We start from the raw sequence: 19,227 nt of genomic DNA on the forward strand, positions 1-19,227 counted from the left end.
GCTCCCCCATGCAGTTCCTCAGAGAAGTCAAATTAGGAGATCAAGAAGCTCTCAGGCAAATGACTTCCAGCAAACTCAAGTACTCCTAGTTGGAATGTACTGCCAGTAGCACCCTGCTTGCTAAAAGAAGTGGCTCTTTGTAAGCAGCTCTCTGGGAGCAGGTCTGCTGATTGCTGTATTATGACACAGACAGGGAAGGGGAAGATGCTTGCTTAGATAACTGATCCAAGACCCCACTACAGTCAGTGCAATCACTTACTTGGAGGTCAACAGAATTGAAACTTGGAGCCAAGTTTCTAAAGTACATAGACATTCTTAGGTGTAATTAGTATTTCCTCAATGGTTATGCATTTGTCTTGACTGCCCTCTTCAAAAATTATAAAAGAAAGTCAAGAACATCTTCAAAAAATATCCTTTCCAATTGCCTGATTCTCAAATCACTCTCTCTACCATGCAAACATATCAAGAGCTGTCTTGACAGACCACTTCAAGCAAGAAGGTAGCCACAAGTGCTTTGATTAAAACAGATTCACAAAACTTCAGGCATCATAGATCTGTTGGATTTTCAACTTCTTTTGAATTTACCATTGGAATTAACATGTATTATTAAATTCCATAATCTACAATCCTATGCTGGACTGCTGGCATTTTTTATGCTGAGCAATGCCTGCAAGCCCCATGAGCCCTTTTATGCAAGGAGAAGAAGCTGACTCAAAAAAACCCCCCAAACCAAAAACCAACAATGACCTTTGTCTCAGTTGAGTTATTACTTAAATTTAGCAATTTAAACTGGTGCTTCAGCTTTCTGAAGTGCACCTAAACCACTAGGTGTGTCAGCATGATCCTTGTATTTGAATTTCAGATAAGAAATTTGTCTTTTTGACTCTGAGGGGAATACTTTGACTTTTATTAAGCAGCACAAAGGATCTGCATCAGCATAATAGTAATGCAATTATTATATCACACCAAACAAGACAGGGTGAGCAAAATAATTATCAAGATGAGATCAAGCTGAAAGTGGTGTGTTGCAGCAGGAAGTGGATGCTGCAGAGGAAAATTAGGTATGAGTCCTTAAAAAATGTAACCCTTTCAACTTGAGAAGATGGTGTGATGTGGAAGAACATCATCAAAATACCACCTTGGGTCCAATTTTGCTTTCAGTTGGGTAGGTGAAAGCCAGCTAAACCAGTGGTGCCAGAAGGCAGAACTAATATGAAGAAGAAAGAAGTCTGGTGTCTTCTGCAAACTGCTACTGAAACCACTGAACTCATGAGTTGCAGTCACACACCTGCTCACAGGGCATCAGTTGGTGAGTTGGCACCACTGGAGTTAGACATGCATGCAGCAATGTTTACACACACAATTTTTTTGCTTGAATAAAATGGAAAATGCCTAATTAAGAACTAAAAAAAAAAATATGAGCTAATAAAAAATTTTCTTGAGGAGGAAAGTTTTACCTGTTTTGTTATAGTGCTCCAAACACTTCACTGGAAATTTTGTGAAATAAAAATATGCATACCCTGTCATTACTCTGCTAGGGCAGACTGAAAAATGAAAAGACAATTCCTTTCATAAATACAGGAAAAGGGAGTTCTCACAGTGAATCATTCTGGAGCTGTCCCCCAGAAATATTTTTTGCTGGTAAATAACCTGAAAAGACTGATCTGGAAGATAGCTCCATTAATTTTCAGCCATCAAATTACAGGAGGCAAGCACAGGGAGTAGGTAAGTAGCCTGGAATCCATCCATGTAACACGCTCTAATTATAACTCGTGTGTCATCTTTCCAGCAGACTGTGTGTTTACAAGAAACTGTCACTGACTTTTGACATATGGGAGAGCAATTGGGTTGATCAGGGGTTTTAACCTATGGGATCTTGAGAGGGTCTTATTTCTATTTATGTTTTTACTTCTCAGTACAGTGGCATACCGTCAGGTGCTGTAGAGCTCCGACATGGGTGAGTAGTCTGGTTTTCCTTGGTAGTCAGCAGAGAGAGTTGACCTCTGGAGGCCATTTCAGAGCACTTGAATTCATCATTGTTGTTTACTTATGGAGCTTAGATTCCTGACAGAAGGCACATAAATCAGGTCATTTCCGAGCATTAAAAAAATGCCTCACCATTAAAATTGCAATAGTGTCTATTGATCTCATAAGTACAGAGCTTGATCAGAATTTGCTTTTATTCTTTTTCTGCCAAGGTGAGCAAGTGAACAAGAGCTTTAAAGCAGCTTTATCTCATGACCATATTTTTAACGATTGATTCCTATAAAATTAGTAGAATGTGCAGCAGAACATAGCCTTGTACAAGTGAATGTACTTTAAGAGAACACCCCCTTTCATACAAATTACTGGAAAGCTCTTTTAAATAAGTGTCTTAAAAGTATTTGGTTTTTTTCACCCATTTTACCTGTTAGATTGACTCATATGAGTAATGAGGTGCTAAATAAAGACCAGCATCCTTTGCTGCTGTTTTGTGGCCTTTGTGCAGATCCAAAGAATGCTCATCAGGGGTGAGTATTTAAATTCCTTGAGGAAAGTCAACATGATGTGAGAATTTGAAAGAATCATATGAAAGAGAACTTTGCAATTAGCGGATTGGGTGCCTGAACTGATCAAATTTTGATTTTCTAGTCTCATATTTTTAAAACAAAAACCAACAAATAATAAAAATACATCATTTCTTTATTAATTAATAGGGAAATTACACAGGTGATGTCTAGCATGGTGAGCAGCTGTCAAGCAAGGTTAAGTACTCAATGAACTTTTCACTTGAGGATTGAGTTCTAAATAAGAATCTTGGCAATCCAGCCAGACCTCTGTTGTTATTGGTTGCTCAGATTTAGTTTTTAAAGGTTTTTTTTAACATGAATTTGATTTTATACTGTCTAGAAATTTATTAACATATTTTTGTCATAGTTCCAAATTTGATCTAAAACCTTTCTGTTTTCCTGGATTGAAGAATGCATGGGTGCCCATGCACAAAAATGCACAGGAACAGCTCTCCACCTACAAAATACCAGTAAGGAAAATAACCACAAATGTCAAAGTCTAGGTAGAGAATCACAGAACTGATTTGACACATTCTCTTTAGATTCTTTAGGTGTTCTCCAAGATTAAAAGTATGTTGGGTTGTTTTTAGTCACTATTCTCTTAGGACAATGGACTTATCAAAAGGGAAATAAAATTTTCAAGGAAGCAATGTTTCAATAATAATAATGATGCTGCTCCATGACACTGAGGGGACTGTGCCTTATCTTTCTACAGTGACTGCCTGCAATAAACTGACCTAGAAAGTCTGTATTTCTTTATGTATCTGACAAAGAAATTATTTTGAAGAATTTTCAATTCTGTTTGTTATTTCTAAATATCTTTATTTGTGTGTTTCTTGTGAAAGAAAGAGGGAAAATACTGGGCATTTTTTAACAAGCAAACGCACAGCTTCAGCTGATTATTAATTTTCAGAGAACAAAGCTTATTGCGAGCTATTATGAGTTTGAAGCAAATAATATTGTTATGATTCAACCCCAGCCAGCACCTAAGTACTCCCCTGCCCCTGGTGAGTAGAAGAATTGGGGGAAAAAAGCAAACCTCATGGGATGAGAGGAGAACAGTTTAATGACTGAAACAAACCCAAAAATACTAATAATACTAATTAGAATAATAGCAATAATCATGTAATTTTTATTTAAAAGGAGAGAGAAAAGTAATAAAACCCAAGAGAAACAAGTGATGCATAATTTAATTTCTCACCACCCACTGACCAACGCCCAGCCCATTCCTGAGCAGCAATTAGCAGGATCTGACCAAGTTTCCCCAGTTTATTTACTGAAAACAACATTCTGTGGTTCTTTGCCCAGTTTGGATCAGCTGTCCTGGCCCTGCTCCCCCTGCTCCTTGTGCACCTGCTCACTGGCAGAGCGTGGGACACTGGAAAGTCCTTGACTCAGGGTAAGCACCACATAGCAACAACCAAAACATGAGTGTGTTATCAACATTATTATCACACTAGACCCAGGACACAGCACTGTACCACTGACTAGGAAGAAAATTAACTCTATCCCAGGCAACACCAGTGTCTGGGCTTATTAATATATTATATTTTATGTGATTAATAAAGTTCATTGTAATATGTTTTGACTCGTAACAGCTTTTGAGTAAAAGGGAGTCTAGCAAATCAAGAAGTTAAACATTATTTTTTCCCCATTGAGCTGTATTTCTTCAGCACAAACTCTTAAGCAAATTTCAGGGATGATTAATCAAATCAAAGGAGTCAGTCAAGACCGGTTCAAATCTGTTGTTCTTATGAATTCCCTTCTAAACACCACTTCAAATCTCTAAGATTACTATTATGCAACTCCATTTATTATGAAAGACTACAACGAGCTGAGGTGGCTATCTATTATTATTCACATGTCAAATAATAGTGTCATCAACTGAATAAGGAAGTTACAAATCCTTTGTGCAAACAGTTCTTTATTTTTCAAATTTTTTTCATTATTTGTCATTAGTGTCAGTAAAGGAGGTACTAGGGCAGACCCACTGCCAAATGTAACACCCATTACCCCATGCAAACCATTGAGAAGGGATACTCAGGCCACTGAAATGTCAGCTGTAAACAGCTGCTGCTTGAGTGACTAACTTAATACTTGTTCACACCAAGCACAGCCACAAAACCTCTTCTATTTATTCTACTTGGTATGAAACGTCCCCACATTCACAGCAAGGCATCTAACTTTGGCCCAAATTAAACAAATTATTTAACCTGTGATTACTGCTCTAAAAAGATGATTTTCATCCTGCCTTCAGGCAAGAGCTGCATTTTTGCTGTGCTATGGCACCAAGTAGCACTGCACAGTGGAAGCTGGTTGGTCAAACCACACAGTTAATTCTGGGGACCCAAATTCCATAATAAAAATATTTCCAGCAGTTTTACCCTAACCCCACTCAGTCTGCTTGAGGCACTGGACATCCACCTGCTGCTGCAATACACAATGTGCACTCTGAAGTGTGTCATTACAGGAACCTGTATCAGCTGGGGATTTGTTTCAAAAACACACTCCTGAACAAAATTAATATGCTAATGTAGATTTAGCCTAAGTCAACCCCTGAGTCGCCTTGCATTCAGCCTTAATTAATGGGTTTTCTATGTCCTTCACTTCTGTCCTTGACAAGAATTTAGTGGAGATTTATTGGGAATAAATCTCCAGAGCCTAATTTATGGAGGCTTAAATCTGGGGCTGAACAGCAGCAGTAACTTCAGGGGAAGTGACCCCATGCAAAGCTGTTTGGATACACTACATTCCACTAATACAGGGATTGTTCTTTGTCCATAATCCTTTAACAAGTTTCTTATTATATTTAAACTCGCTGTTTTGCCCTTCCAACAGATGAGCTCCTCGTTGTCATTCAAGGGAATATCAGCCTCCAAAATAAAAACAAACCCAGTTTATTTGCAGGGATTTAACAGTTCTGCATGGATCTGTACTTCTAATTCTGTTCAAGTCAATGATTGTTTCTTTCTTGCTGTGTGTGAGAAAAATTTGAAATCTGAATCCAGACAGCAAATTTGAATCCAGATATCTCAGAGCAAAATATTTTTCTACAGTACGACCAGCATGAAAAGTAGGGAATATTTGATGCTTAAAACAACATTTAAAAGGAGAAGCCCTTCAGTGATCATCTGTGTTTTAATTCATGGCGAAAAATAGCAGACCTTCCCCCATGTCAGTTGAAGATGATTGCTCAAGAAAGGTCATTTTATCCTTTAACTATTTCTGCACTGAAATGAACCTGACGGAGTTCAGAATCATTTAGCTTAGCTTTATCCAAAAACTGAATCTAGCTCTTAAACAAAAATGCACAAACACAGGAGACAGCCAAAGCAAGATAATTAATTGTGGGGTATTTCTTAGACTCTTAATGTTAAATCTAATAAACTTTATGAATGAAAAAGTTAAAATTATTCTTAGCACAGTTTGTGATAAGAATGAATGTTCCTAACACAAGTTTTAATGACCAGTTTGGCAAGTACTTCAGTAGGCTGGCACTACTCTGTAAGTACAATCTGACTCATTACCAAAAGCTACATGAGATACTGTCACCTTTTGCATTAGCTACAGTAAGATGGCACTTTCCACCACGCCTTGCATTTCTGTGCATTTTGTATCCAGTCTTGATGAGACACAAAACATTAAAGGGGTAATCAAGGCCTAGGGATGCTGCCCTTGGAAGAACAGGTGTCTGATGGAATAGCCCATAGGACAGGGCAGGTCCTGAGGCCCTGGGGTGAAGTGCACACACACAGCCCAGAGGCAAAGCACAGCTGAGATCTTTATGAGCCAGCACTGTAACTCAGCCAGCCCCTGGTGTGGGAGCAGGTGGACTCTTCAGATGGGAAGGATCCTGTCCTGAAAGCAGAGGGATTTGATCCTGACCATGAGTTTGATTAATGTGAAGAATCCAAAGAGGGGGATGTCACTGCCTCTCCACACACCCCTGCATTACACCAAGTAATTAAAACCAGGGGAGTGCTTAATATCATTATAGGCTAAATAGCTTTAAGCAATTTCCTTTGTCTTTTTAGAGTTATTGATGCTTTTTCATGAGATTTCATGATTTTGAAATCATGAAATCTCATGAGATTTCATGATTTTGAAATCATAACCAATGATTCTTCTTTTCCAATATAAACATAATCTCCTTTGAGTAAAAAGTGATTGGAAAAACTTTATCCCAGAAAAGCAGCATATCAGTTTTATTTATACCAGTGAAAGAAATCCCTAAAGAAGCAGATATTTACAGAAAAATTACCCTAAAATTAGAATTTTCTCAGGAAAGTACATCTAATTACACCATGTTTTTCTTGATAAATTTATCATGATTTTGAGCATAAAGTTGGTAGCCCAAGTATAAAAATCACTTGCAAAAAATCTATCAGCTTTACCAGTCCTACCAAACATCCTCCCTGTCTAGTACTATTCAGGCTTATTTGCAGGACATTACAAAAAGGTCCAAGATAATTGATAGACTGGAGAACACTTAATTAATGAAGTTTTCTCCAATTTCCTTGAAAATTACTTTTGAGATGCTAGTTCTTTCCTTACAAGCCTATTTTTTCTATTTTCTATTTTTCTAATTTTCTATTATAGGCCTTACAAGCCTATGTTTTTTATTTTTTTTAAAGTTTTCTATTATTTGTATGGTCCTTGAGTCAAAACTTAAACCAAGTTTATTTTATTGCCACTTCATGGCAAATCCCTCATTAAAAGGATTTGCATTGTACTAAATATGGTAATCCAACCCTAAGCTTACCCCCTGCAGAAAGGTTTCGGGCAATGGATGCACAGCCATCATCAGGGAGTTGTCCCCTGGTCTCTCCCACTTCTAATCACATTTCTATGCTCTGCTTTTTCTTATTTCTTTTTATTTTTTTCTCTTTTTTTTTTCCTCTCTGACAGGTCATAATGTTATATTCAATGCAGGGAACCAATGCTCTCTGCTGTAAGAATTGACCTCAGCCCAATCTCCATCTGTGAAGTGGGATGTAATGCTCTTGCTTTTCCAATCATGGAAAGTAGCAAGTGCTCTTTTATAAATCTTCACAAGCAGACAAGAAATCCAGTTCCAGTTTAACTGTCATTAGTGATAAAAGTGTACTGATTGAAAGGAATTTTTTTTTTCTCTTTATGGTAGCAGTAACATCCTATTTATAGTAAATTGTTAGGAAGGGAAGGAAAAAGGGAATTAAGAGCTTTTGATCTTAAGAACTGGTTATCTGGCTTTAGGTCTGGGAATGCTTTAACAAAATGCCATTCAAGTGGTAGTACCACCACTTAAGCACATGATTAGCTGTTCTCTAGTCCTAGAAAAATCAGTAAGGTCTCCTATGATACTCCTACCTGTGGAACGCAGATAGCTCCTTACAGGTATTTTCCATATGTTTGACTCAGTAGCAACTGAGTTTTTGCATTTCCTTTAAATATAAATATGAAATAATTAGATGCTGTTTGATCACGTCAAAATGTCATGTCTTGCCAAAATGTTAGGAATATAAAAGCTAATTAAAAGTTGTAGGATTTTTTACTGGTTTAGGACAAATAAAACCCAGAAGAATTTTCCAAATAGCTGTTTAGAGGCTGTTGTTCAGGAAGATCAAACAGCTGCATGTCTGAATTGGAGAACAGAGCTTCTATATTTTTCAGTAATTGACTCACTTTCACTTTGTGGGAACAGATAAGAAAACTATTCTTGCTGGGTTGTTTTTTAGAGAAATTATTAAGAGAAATGATAAGACAGAAACATAGGCAAAGGGATACACAGTTCACTTCACCTCTGGCCATCATTATATTGAGGAAAATTATATTGAGACTGGTTTCTTATCCTAATGAGAAACATACATCTCTGGCCAGCAATGTACCTGAGCAATTGAAAGACTCCCTGGGAATTTACTAATGACAAGGGAGGGGGAAAAAATTTAAATCTGATTACTTGCTCAGTATATAGCCTTAAAAATGGCCATGGAAAGAACTGAGTCTACAGCTCCCAGACCCAGTCTTCCAGCTGCAAGTTTATCCCAGAGACTGCTGGTTTGTTTGGGTTTTTTTGAGTTTACAAATATAATTGAAGCTGAAGAATCAATCTATAGTGCTAAAATGTAACATAGGCTGCTTTTCCCTTTTCTGTCCAGCTTAAAAATCTAGTCAGGAGCGGCAACCTCAAACAAAGAGAATTTCTACCATTTCCTCCTATTTTTTAGTGGAAGTGCAGAAACTCCAACAGCAGAGAAACACTCATTCCCTTCTGCTCCTGTGACAATCTGCCATCCTTCATGACTGGATCTTGTCACATTGTGAAACAACTTGTGAATCAGAGAGTCTGTACCATAACACAGAGTGTGGGAGGCTTAGCAAACAGAAGCTGGGTTCCTGCCCACAGTTTTTGAGGCTTGTTTCAGCATGTTACTCATTATTCAATACCCACTATCACTCAGAGAAATTGCCAAAGAGAAACTACCCCACAGGTTACACCATTTGTAAGGTAAATGTACCTTTACTGTTCATTTCAGAGGATAAGGTATGAACATTCAATCAGTTATTTGGGATTGAGGACAAGGAATCATGAAAAAGCCAACTTCTACCTCTGAGAGGTGCCAATTCTGTGGATAATTTTCCCATATAATGCAAGTATTATGAAGTCCAGCTAATGAGTAGCAATCAAAAGGCCAGCACTTCCATTCATGAATCATTGGATCCTCTTGTGAGGTATTTTCACTGAATTAATTACATCTGCAATTAAACAGTACTTTATCTGATGTTAAATCATATTCTATTCAAATTCTTCAGATGATTGTCTTGAATACTGATTTTATTGCATGAGCTACCATGCAATTAAAAGATTATTTAATACCACATCCACAACGCAACTATAAATTATTGAAATAAGAAAAACAGAAATGTTCTTGCAGAACTTCCACAATTAGTGATAGTATAGTCAGAAAGTTAAAGAATTCTCATATTTCCATACAAATATTTGAAGTTTAAAAACTTGATTTACTTTATACTGTTTAAAAATACACAAAGAGTCAGCACTAATTTTGTAAAAGGGTGTTAAAACTCATCTTGGTGGAAAGTGAACCCATGCCCTTCCACAGAAGAATCTGGACCTGCCCATGATATTGCTGAATTCTTTAGACCATTATCTTAAGAAATCACCTCTAATAAGGAACATTCATTCCAATTATAATCCCATATTTCACCTATTGCTAGGAGAAAAGACTAAGATAATTAAGTGGTTCACTGGCATTTACATTTAGAAATGTATATCCCAATATGCACATTCAGGTCCTAACTGTTCAAAACACAGACATCCACATACACTGATGAAAAACTTCAGGCTTCAGATTCCAAATTAAGTACAGCTGTTTTATTTAGGTGCTTTCAAAAGCCACATTATTTTTCTCTTTGTTCAGGTAAACATTTCACTATTAGTAGTCACTTAAAACTGGCTACCCAAACTTTATTCTAAATATATGTGACCCCAACAGTATAAAGCAGCTTCTGCTTCCCAGTAAATCAATCAATTAGTAGGCTTCCAGTAATTAACTTCTTCTAGCAATTAGATTTTCAGTAGTTCATAAAGTGCACTGTAAAATTAAATGACATCTTTTTATTGTTTGAGTCAAGAATTTCAGGGGATTTTTTATTTTTATATTCCAATGTGTATTTGCCTTTTTAGTAATAACGTCACGTTGTTCAGCCATGGTCCAGCCTAAATTCTACTCTGATCCTGAGATCTTTTTCTACAGCACCTCTGCCTCGCCTGTCGTTCCTCACTGAATGAGACTAGATGTTATTCTGCCACAAAGGGCACTGGTGTTCAGTTTTTCTCAGATCCTTTTGATTTCTAAGCTTGCACTTGAATGTGTTGACAGCAACAGAGTCTGCGAATTTATTGACTGTAGTCTTTATTCTACAATTCAAGTAACTAACGAAATTCCTGAGAAGGACATGTCTGAAATAAAACTTTTTGCAGTTATCCCATTCAGTACCTGGGTTGGTTTTGACATTGAACCATTGTTAACCCTGAAAACTATATTCAGAAAGAATATGAATGTTCTAATTTCACTCGTACAGCTGTGATACCTCAGCTTTTCCTGTTACCACAGTGATATCAGAGAGTTATTACCAGTACTGAAAGAAGAAAACACATTTCTGAGTCTTCAAATTTAATGTCTTTACTTTGTTTAGTTTGTTGAATTAAAGACAGCCCTTAGGAAAAGTTAAGGCAATATATCTCTCTCTTTTTTCTTTTTTTAAAAACAACTTCAGCTGCTCTGTACACAAATCCTCACTAAGCACATAATTTGAAAAATAATCTCTAGATGTGGTTTAAAGAAATAGATGCATCATTTAGTCTTCATTGTCCTCCTGCAGGATTTCAGCCAGGAAACCATTCAGCCGTACAGATTTCATTACTGAAACAGATGGAAACATCAGCTCATGTAAAAGCTTCGAGCATAGGAACGAAAGGCAAGATCAGTTTTTCTTCGTCAATTCTTTTTCCCCAGCTCCCTTTCTGGCTCCGTCACTTTCCCACATCTCCTGTCCGCGCAGCTTCTCGGGCTCCCTCTGCTGGGTCCCTGCGGCCGCGCCATCAAACCCGCCAGAGTCATTCCAGCAGCATTCCATGCTCCGGGAATAATCAGGAAACCAACCATTTATTAAAGCATAAAGCTTCGTGTAGTCTATGTGTGTAATCTAGATCATGATATGCTTCCTGAGCTAAAAAAAATATTTGAAAAATCTACAGTGATTTCTTTCCCCCCTGCCCTCAATTTCTTTTGGGGTTTGAAAAGTGAGAAATAGAAGATTCTATTTCACTAAACCAGTAGATTAATATCCTATAATACCCATGCTAATAATCCAATTAAAACACCTAAATGCAAAACTTCAGGTAAGTGGCTTTTGATATCTCTATTTACTAAGGCAAAATTCTCCAATGATCTGGATGCGTCATGCTTTCTCTTAGCTGGCATTCTTTACTCCTAACTCAGATGTGGATGTGCATTTTCTCTTGATCCCCAAGATAGTGCAAGCTAGCATGGGAGAATTATTTCTAAAATATTTCCATAATCAATGTAATGAAAAGTGTCCTATAAAGGCTCAAGAAAAAAAAGCTGGGTTTTGTTGTTTTTTGTTTTTTCTTTGTACTAAACCAGAATTACGTGAAATTGGAAGAAACGGAAGAAAATTTACAGGAGGCAGCTCCAGATCACAGATCATATGCTCAAAAAGTCAATTTTACCTGGATCGCCTTTGCAGGTGAGCAGAATTAAGACTAAGTAATTTTTCACTTCAGTCAAGCTTCTTTTCAGAACTTCTTATGGTTTAAATACCTGTATTTCATTTCCAAGAAACAACTAAATACAAAGATGATAAGAAACAGATACTAAGTGATAAATACATATTTCTATGATCATGCCTTCAACACTAAGAAGCTATCTGCTCTTCAGGGAATCCAGAAAATAATGGTCTCAGGTAAGTTTTGACTGTTAGGATAAACCTGTGGAACAGCTTTAGGTGGCTCAACACATCACTTCTAATGGTGCACCCCTGTCCAGGGATAAGAGCTGCTGGTGGAAGTGTCCCTTCCTGAAGTTTATCATGGTCAGTCAGGTTGTGAGTAGGGACACCAGCTGAGTTTTACCGAGAGAAGCTCACGAATGACGTCTGATGCAATGGCTGTATAGAGTGCCTTGGGAGAATTTCAGCTTTGTTTCAAGCCCTTGGCAAGATGCACTGCTCTGCATAAATAGCCATCTGCTGAAGAAAATATGTAATTTATTACACAATTTTTGACATGAAAGCTTTCTATTTTAGTGATGACTGATAAATACAAAAATAAGTGGTTTGTACAGCTGCGCAAGTGACTGCGAGTTAGTTTGGTATTGGCTGATTCAAGTTTGTCTACATTAGGTTTTCTGAAGTGTTTTAATAAATATTTGCTGGTTTGTCTTCTGTAACCTGATGCAGCAAAAATTTCAAGCACTGAAATTTTCCTTCAGAATTTTTGTAAGGAAATGTGTACTACAAGAGCCCAGTGCAGAATTGTCCTAAGACAATTTAAACACAAACCCATTCTCTTCAACCATTGCTATGTAATATTGTCCCTCTCTTTGACACATTGGTTTTCCCATGGTGTTGCAAAGATATTGTAATTGCAAACATACTGCTCTTAGAAAAGATCACAGTATAAAAGAATAGGAAGAAAGGCAGCAAGCTCATGAAACAAAATCCCTGAAGTGCTTCAATTTCATTAAATTCAATTTGGGTAAGCTCTGCTGGGGATTTAACAACACTACTCTGGGTTCTCTGCATCTCAGAAGAAATGTTTTATCTACTGATTATTTTTCATACATGGAAAAAAACTGAGGAACTAATTTTATCTCCAGGAAACAACTGATAGATACAACTGATGGGTAATGTTCTTGATGTGATACTTTTGGGTAACAATAGCAAAAGATCATATTAATGAATAAAGTCATCCTTTCACAACAGAAACAGTTTATTGAAAATACTCAGATAGATAAAACAAGCTATCAATTCACTCCAGATGTCTCTTTTGACTATTTTTCTTTTAGAAGTCTTTAATCAAAATGTGTAAAAAAAAATCTGAGAAATATGACTAAAGTAATTGAAAATCCTTAGTTTCTGTGGCCACACTTTTCCCTTCAGGGTTTCCATTTTTCCTTTAAAAAATTAAATTAAACACAGGCCACCATAACAAAACTAAAAAGCTTGCATTTTAACTTATGTTACCATATTAAAGTCTTAAATTGCTATGTGAATATAAGTTGAGAATTTTTTTAGTAAATAGCTTATTATAAACTGTCAAAACCTGATAGAAAATTGGTACAAACTGACAAAGTTCCAGCTGAGCCAAATTTCATCAGTGATAGATTTCAAACTCAGTGAACCTAAGAGTTCACTCTAACCTAATTTTTTAAAAAATGGAAACAGATTCACATAATTATGCCAGTTCTATAATCTACTAAATTGATGCTGTGATTGATTTATTTCTGGACAATTACTTGTGGGATATCAGTAGAAGACAAACATAATTAGAACTCAAAAAATTTACTTTTTATTGAAAAAATAGAAGTTTCAAAAGATGGCTTCTAGAATTGTTTTAAAAGGGGAAAAAAAGAAAAGATATAACAAGAATTTCATCAAGATAAAACGAGTTAGTGTTTCTTCTTTTTCACACCAAATCCAAACTAAAGCTAAAAATCAATTGCTTAAAAATATCAAAGAAAATACAGGAATAATTTCTCTTTTGACACTCAGTTTGTCACTACATTAAATATGAAACCACCCTGTCTGCATGTTGATTTAAACATGTTACTCCAGACTTCCTTGGGGTGAAACACCTCAAAAATAATGTCATGAGGGCATTTGATGGCCAAAAGCAAGCACAGCTTCTCATGCTGAGCTGTTGACGCAAAGGACTGGGCTGCACGTGGGGCTGACAGGAAAAGTTGGATATGTAAAGGCACAAAGTATGGATGCTCTGCCATGGAGCCTACTTGCAATGCTTCTTCAAGGCAGTTTATATCATCTGGATTCACTAAAAGTGATCATTGTACACCAAGGCATTTTGCTATTTTCCTTCCAGGAGGAAAAGCCAAGGAATCTTTGTATGTTGGATCAAAGTTTTACCTCAAGTTCCTCTACCAGGTGGGCACATGTGAGTCTGAACTGTCTCCAGCAAGGGCTGGCTGTCTTCAGATATTGAAAAGGGTCTGCAAAAGCAGAGAGAATACATCATTTTCCATATTCATAGATAGGAGAGGAGTATGCTTAAATTGCTGCACTAGGAATATAAGTAAACAGTAACAGAGATTTCTGGTTGCAAATGATAGCTGAGCATTAGGAGCGTCTACAAAGGTGGGTGTTGGAATCCTGGATGCTGAGAACTTTAAACTTTCTGTGCTTAAAGGCACAGACTCACAAGAGAGCACTGCATTTGACCTGAGGACATGGAACAGGCTTCCAAAATTAATTGAGAGTACTGGGATTACAGGTGTGTAGTTGGTTAGAAGTGTGTAATATCACAGGGTGGAAAACTTAGAGTTTGGGGTTTTAGAATATAGAAATAAATATGAAGCAAGATGGAGGTTTCAGGGAGGAGCCAGGTTGTTCTTCTTTACCTTCTTCTTCTTTCTTCTTCATGGCTTTGGGTGATGTTTTGTAATTGAGCAGAAAAGTCTGCATTGCAGGCTTCCAGGGGTCAGTTATTGGATTGAAAGTGAAAATAATCTAGGTGTCCTTTCTTAATTGGATAGTTTAGTCTTAAAAGACCTGGTAACAAAAGATAGCTAGCCATTTTGTGCCTTGTTAATGAAAAGCTGCAGAACTCACGGTTGTGAGACTGTTTTACTGGTAAGAAATAATAAACACCTGAGTCCAAACATGAACTACTGTCACTACTGTCTGAAGTGCCTTCAGTCCTGACCTCAAGAAACCAATAGGTGGGGGGGGTCCATCAGTGCTGTTGTTTTACGATAAATAGGTTTCTATGAAGATTGGTTACACATAGTGAATTGTTCTTCTTTCTGATTTCTGTTTGCCTTCGGCGATGCAGGGCAGATAGATCAGGAACTCCTCCAGCAGAACCCTCTTCCATGGAGCTCTGCACATTCCCAGTGAGACTTGAGAGATGGGGGAAGGGAAGGCAACCACATCTATAAACCACATCTATAATTTTGGTGAACTTCAAATAAACCTGAGTCATAACATCTCCTGTGAAATGCCAAAAAAAATGAAAAATAGAATTCCTTTAATGATCTGGACTCTGAATGAAGCCCTCTCCCTGAGCAAATTAAAACACTGCACAACTGGGCCTGAATCCATAAGCCCCAACTCAGGCAGTTACTAAAACCAATAAAGAAGAAAAGTCTGGCTCAAACCAAGTTTAAGCCACCTCCATCCACTACAATAAAGTGTTTCAGTAATTACCTGAAAGCAAAACTGATCTCTGTTCTGTCAGAAAAAAAATTGCAAGAGCTGGGGAAAGGATTCACTGAAGCCCAGAGAGCTGGCAACAGGGCTGAAATTGGCTTCTGCAAGACCTGAAGCTGAGACCTATGGCAACTATGGAATGAATTTGCTGTGCTGAATTTGTTGTTTTGATCTCTGTATGTTAATTCCCTCTCCTTGAATTCTGATGCAACCAAAGTTCTAACAGCAGTAAAGTGATGTGCAGCATACAAACCTTTAAAGGAAAATAGTCTTTTAATCATCCCCAGAACTTTGTAACTGGAAATAATTTTGTCAGGCAATTTGCCTAGAAGATAGAAGATATATTTTGTAAAGCAGACAGGCTCTGATAGTAATTCCAATAGTAGTTCTAATGAAGACTATTAAATCTGCATTAGGATTTTTGTTTCCTGACTCACAATTGATATGATGACATACAAAATTAAAAGAAATGGTGAACTAGCAGTTTTTGTCTACAAAAATCCCGGTTTCTTTACTATGTCTTTGCATGGCCTTTGCACAGCTATAGAGGTATATTTTACCATTTTCCTACACACTATAAATAGGTACCCATATAAAAAAGTCAATATTCCAAGAAAAATCAAAATTATGATTTACATTTATTTTGGTCATTTTGGCTCCAGGAAAATGGCAATCCACTGACATTTTTTTTTTCCTTCATAGCTGTATTTGGAGCCATCTCCATGCTCCTTGGTAAGGTGTATAAATCACATTTTGCTTCTCTTGAATGAGGAAGACTGGTGTCAAGCCAAGTCCAGGGTGCTGCTGACACACAGCCCTTTCTGAGTGCTGTGGAGAACCTGAAGAAGCCAAGGCTGCTGCTGCTGCTGCTGCTGCCAGGATGGAGGAGTGCAGAGGCAGCAGTAACTTCTGGGAAAGGTGTCATTGTCTCTGTCCACTGTGCACTGCCCATCTGTTTTCTCCCCTTGCCCAAAGCAATGGCCTGGTGACCAAGCACAGTGAAGTCTTTTCCCTGACACCAGATGTTCACTGCCTCTGCCTGTGCCTGGAGCTGACCCCAGACAAAGCAACCTGCAAGCTCCTGGCTGCTTTGCCAGCAGCACACGCCTGCTTCAGATGGAGTCATGCTTTCCAAGTTACTTCTTTCTGCTGCTACCTCTTTCAGCCTTGATAATTTTGACGCTTGCCAACATCATGGCTAAGGTAGCTTCTTGAGTCAGCATTTCTGCTTTTCCTCTGTAGAAACATGATGCTCATTTTACAGGACTTAAGCCTTTCATAAGCCCAACGACCTCACTCCAGTCAGTTGTACATTTTACGAAGCAGTGTGAAGGTGGAATAATTGTCCATTTAAAAGACTTCTGCAGCTGCTGTGCCCATGACCTGGATACCTGCTGCACTCTCCTGAGTTTAGTAAGACCTGATCTATTGTGTTGTATTGTATTACAAGTGTTCATCAAAATACACTTGATCCTGTTTTAGACAAAGCGCAGCTGTGTTTCTATGCACAGGCGAGTTGCTTCTGCAGCCAACATGAAAAAGCATCCCATGGGGTAATTGTCACAAATCAAGGAAAATGAAACAAGCAACTCTCTTCAACAACTATAGAGCAAGTTCAAGTTGTTAGACCATGGTGTTTAGCTTTTGGCATTTTTTACAGAGAAAATTTCTGAAAATAAAGAATGGGTACATGTTTTTATGTTACAATTTTTAAGCCTAAAACCTATTACTTGAAAGAGCTAAATATGGAATAGGATTTTGGAAACTTAGCTTCAAATTTATTTTTGATTGCCTGCATTTTAACACTTTTTTAGAACTGATTTTTAAGAACTGGAGTAGAGAACTAGGAGGACAAAAAAATCAGCACAGACTCAGGGATGGAATGACAATGGCTCTCAAATGTATATGGGCAGATGTTTACTTCTTTTTAAAAATGTCAGCAAGAAGCAATAAACTTCAATTTATTGGTGACACTTCTCCATTATGGAAATCTGAATGTAGTGACAACTGTGACCTGAGGGTTACATTATTCCCAAGAATATAGATAGAAGAGCAGTTAATGCTTATAGATGCTCGACTTTTACATATAACTTCATAGAAGGCCAATCAAGGTTGGTTATGAATCACGGACTTTTTTATTTGGCTTTTAAATTTTACTTGAAGCTCACATCTGCCTTTAAAATGTAAATTTCTACTCCAGGAACTTGTCCTGAAGAAAAATAATGGGGTATGATTCACGGGACTGTTGCGTCTGATCTTGTTTCACAAATAAATTAAAAGAGTCAGTCTTCAAAATAGACCTGTTTTCAGTCTTGTGTTTCATAAACAAAACATTACCAAATCTGGAAAATCTTTTTTGCAGCAAAGAAAAGTGGCCAATGAGCTAAGGACTGAGCTGTCAAAAAATTTCTACAGGTCAGGGTTACTCATATGCTTTAGTATAAATACACTTTAAATGGTTTATTTTTATTGACACAGGGGTGCAGTTGAGAGCCTTGAACCTCAACTCCAGCTTCAAGTTCACAATGGAAAAAAGCCTGAAAACAAAAGGCCCCAAAAGTATTTATACAGGATTTTACTAAAACTCTTCTCTGAAGAAGTTGTGTATCTTATTATTTTATTCTTGTGGAACGATAAAATGCATACAGACATCTATGTATGTATTTGTGCAATCAGACACTGATTTTTGTGCCTCAGTTATTCAGTGCAATCAAAAGTGGGACAGTAGCTAAAAACCGCAATTTTTATGGTTTCTGAGGTGCTAGTTAAATGTCCATTTTAAAATATAAATGCATTTTACTGACATTATATTGACTATATGCTTATTATACCTATATACATGCATTAAATAGGAACAAAGAGCTTAGTAGTAATTAAGATTTTAAATCAATGCACTGGAATCCTCATTCCTGAGATAAAAGTTTACCAGTGTAAGTCAAATATTTTTATTATTGGAACAACATAAAAATAACATAACCATTGGAGTGAGCAAAAAGAAGGACATCCTTGTATGTTTTTACAGTAATACCTTCTGGATTAACCCACTGAGGAGTAAATATGAATGCCTAGACTTAGCAGGGTTCCCATCCCTTTTAGAAACATCTACTACTTTCTCCATTAATTGCAATGGAAAATTTTGGAGGTGAGTTGTCTGATAAAGACGATTGTGGATCCTAGTCACAGGCAGAAGACTGCATGCAGTTTCTTGCTCTTTCTGAAGTTCCTAGGCTATTTTAGTTCAAGTAGATCTTTTCACGTCAAATAGTGTTCAGGAAAACAATAAAACAAATTCAATAAAACTAGATCCAAGGAAATGTGTGAGGCACATGCTTAAGAGAGCTCTTTTGCAAAGACATGAAATTTATTTTCTTAAAGTACAATGCCATATTTTTACTGCATTTTTTTGGTAGTTTTTCAACTAGTTCCAGTACTTAACTATATATTTATTTGTACTGAATTCATAACAGCTTTTCCATCCCAACTTTCTTTTGCATGAAAATTTTACTCAGTCTAGATAAGAAGAACAGTGGTTTAAGAGGTCAATACCCGTTTGGTTACAACAATCTTAACAGCAATCGTGAGTTTTTTTCTTGTGGGAATTTTCATTCACTCATGTAAAAGCTGATGCCTGAAGGTCTGAGAGAAAAGCTACAATACAGTTGTATTCTTGGGGTTTTCTCCCCCTAATGCTCAGGGTCATCTTACAGGA

General features: G+C 37.1%; 1 protein-coding gene and 1 long non-coding RNA gene across 5 annotated transcripts; both read left to right on the top strand.

Moving 5' to 3' along the window:
- The first annotated feature begins 1,817 nt into the window (after positions 1 to 1,817).
- On the top strand, positions 1,818 to 11,545 carry LOC311160256 (uncharacterized protein). 3 transcript variants are annotated; one of them, XR_014616571.1, is made up of 4 exons: positions 1,824 to 1,957; positions 2,415 to 2,510; positions 3,858 to 3,948; positions 10,932 to 11,545. XR_014616571.1 is itself a non-coding variant. In XM_084216893.1 (4 exons), exons 1-4 carry the CDS (start codon positions 1,954 to 1,956, stop codon positions 11,197 to 11,199), a joined length of 423 nt encoding a protein of 140 aa, XP_084073019.1. In that variant the 5' UTR covers positions 1,824 to 1,953; the 3' UTR covers positions 11,200 to 11,545. The 3 variants fall into 3 exon arrangements, 2 of the variants coding, with proteins under 2 accessions (XP_084073020.1, XP_084073019.1); XM_084216893.1 differs by lacking the exon at positions 2,415 to 2,510 and adding an exon at positions 2,960 to 3,019; XM_084216894.1 differs by lacking the exon at positions 2,415 to 2,510 and having other exon boundaries at positions 1,818 to 1,957.
- A 153-nt stretch (positions 11,546 to 11,698) lies between these two features.
- LOC311157541 lies at positions 11,699 to 17,797 on the top strand. Of its 2 annotated transcripts, XR_014616416.1 has the most exons (4): positions 11,705 to 11,819; positions 11,912 to 12,035; positions 14,173 to 14,234; positions 15,142 to 17,797. It is a non-coding gene; the product is annotated as an uncharacterized lncRNA (long non-coding RNA). The 2 variants fall into 2 exon arrangements; XR_014616415.1 differs by lacking the exon at positions 11,912 to 12,035 and having other exon boundaries at positions 11,699 to 11,819.
- The last annotated feature ends 1,430 nt before the right edge of the window (positions 17,798 to 19,227 follow it).

The sequence above is a fragment of the Fringilla coelebs genome (assembly GCF_963513975.1).
Source record: "Fringilla coelebs genome assembly, chromosome: 1".
Classification (NCBI taxonomy): Eukaryota; Metazoa; Chordata; class Aves; order Passeriformes; family Fringillidae; genus Fringilla; species Fringilla coelebs.

Excerpts from the sequence above, each read along its gene's own strand:
- LOC311160256 (XM_084216893.1), top strand. Across the intron at positions 3,020-3,857 it reads TCTCCACCTACAAAATACCA|TTTGGATCAGCTGTCCTGGC; the intron begins GTAAGGAAAATA and ends TTCTTTGCCCAG. Across the intron at positions 3,949-10,931 it reads TGGAAAGTCCTTGACTCAGG|GATTTCAGCCAGGAAACCAT; the intron begins GTAAGCACCACA and ends GTCCTCCTGCAG.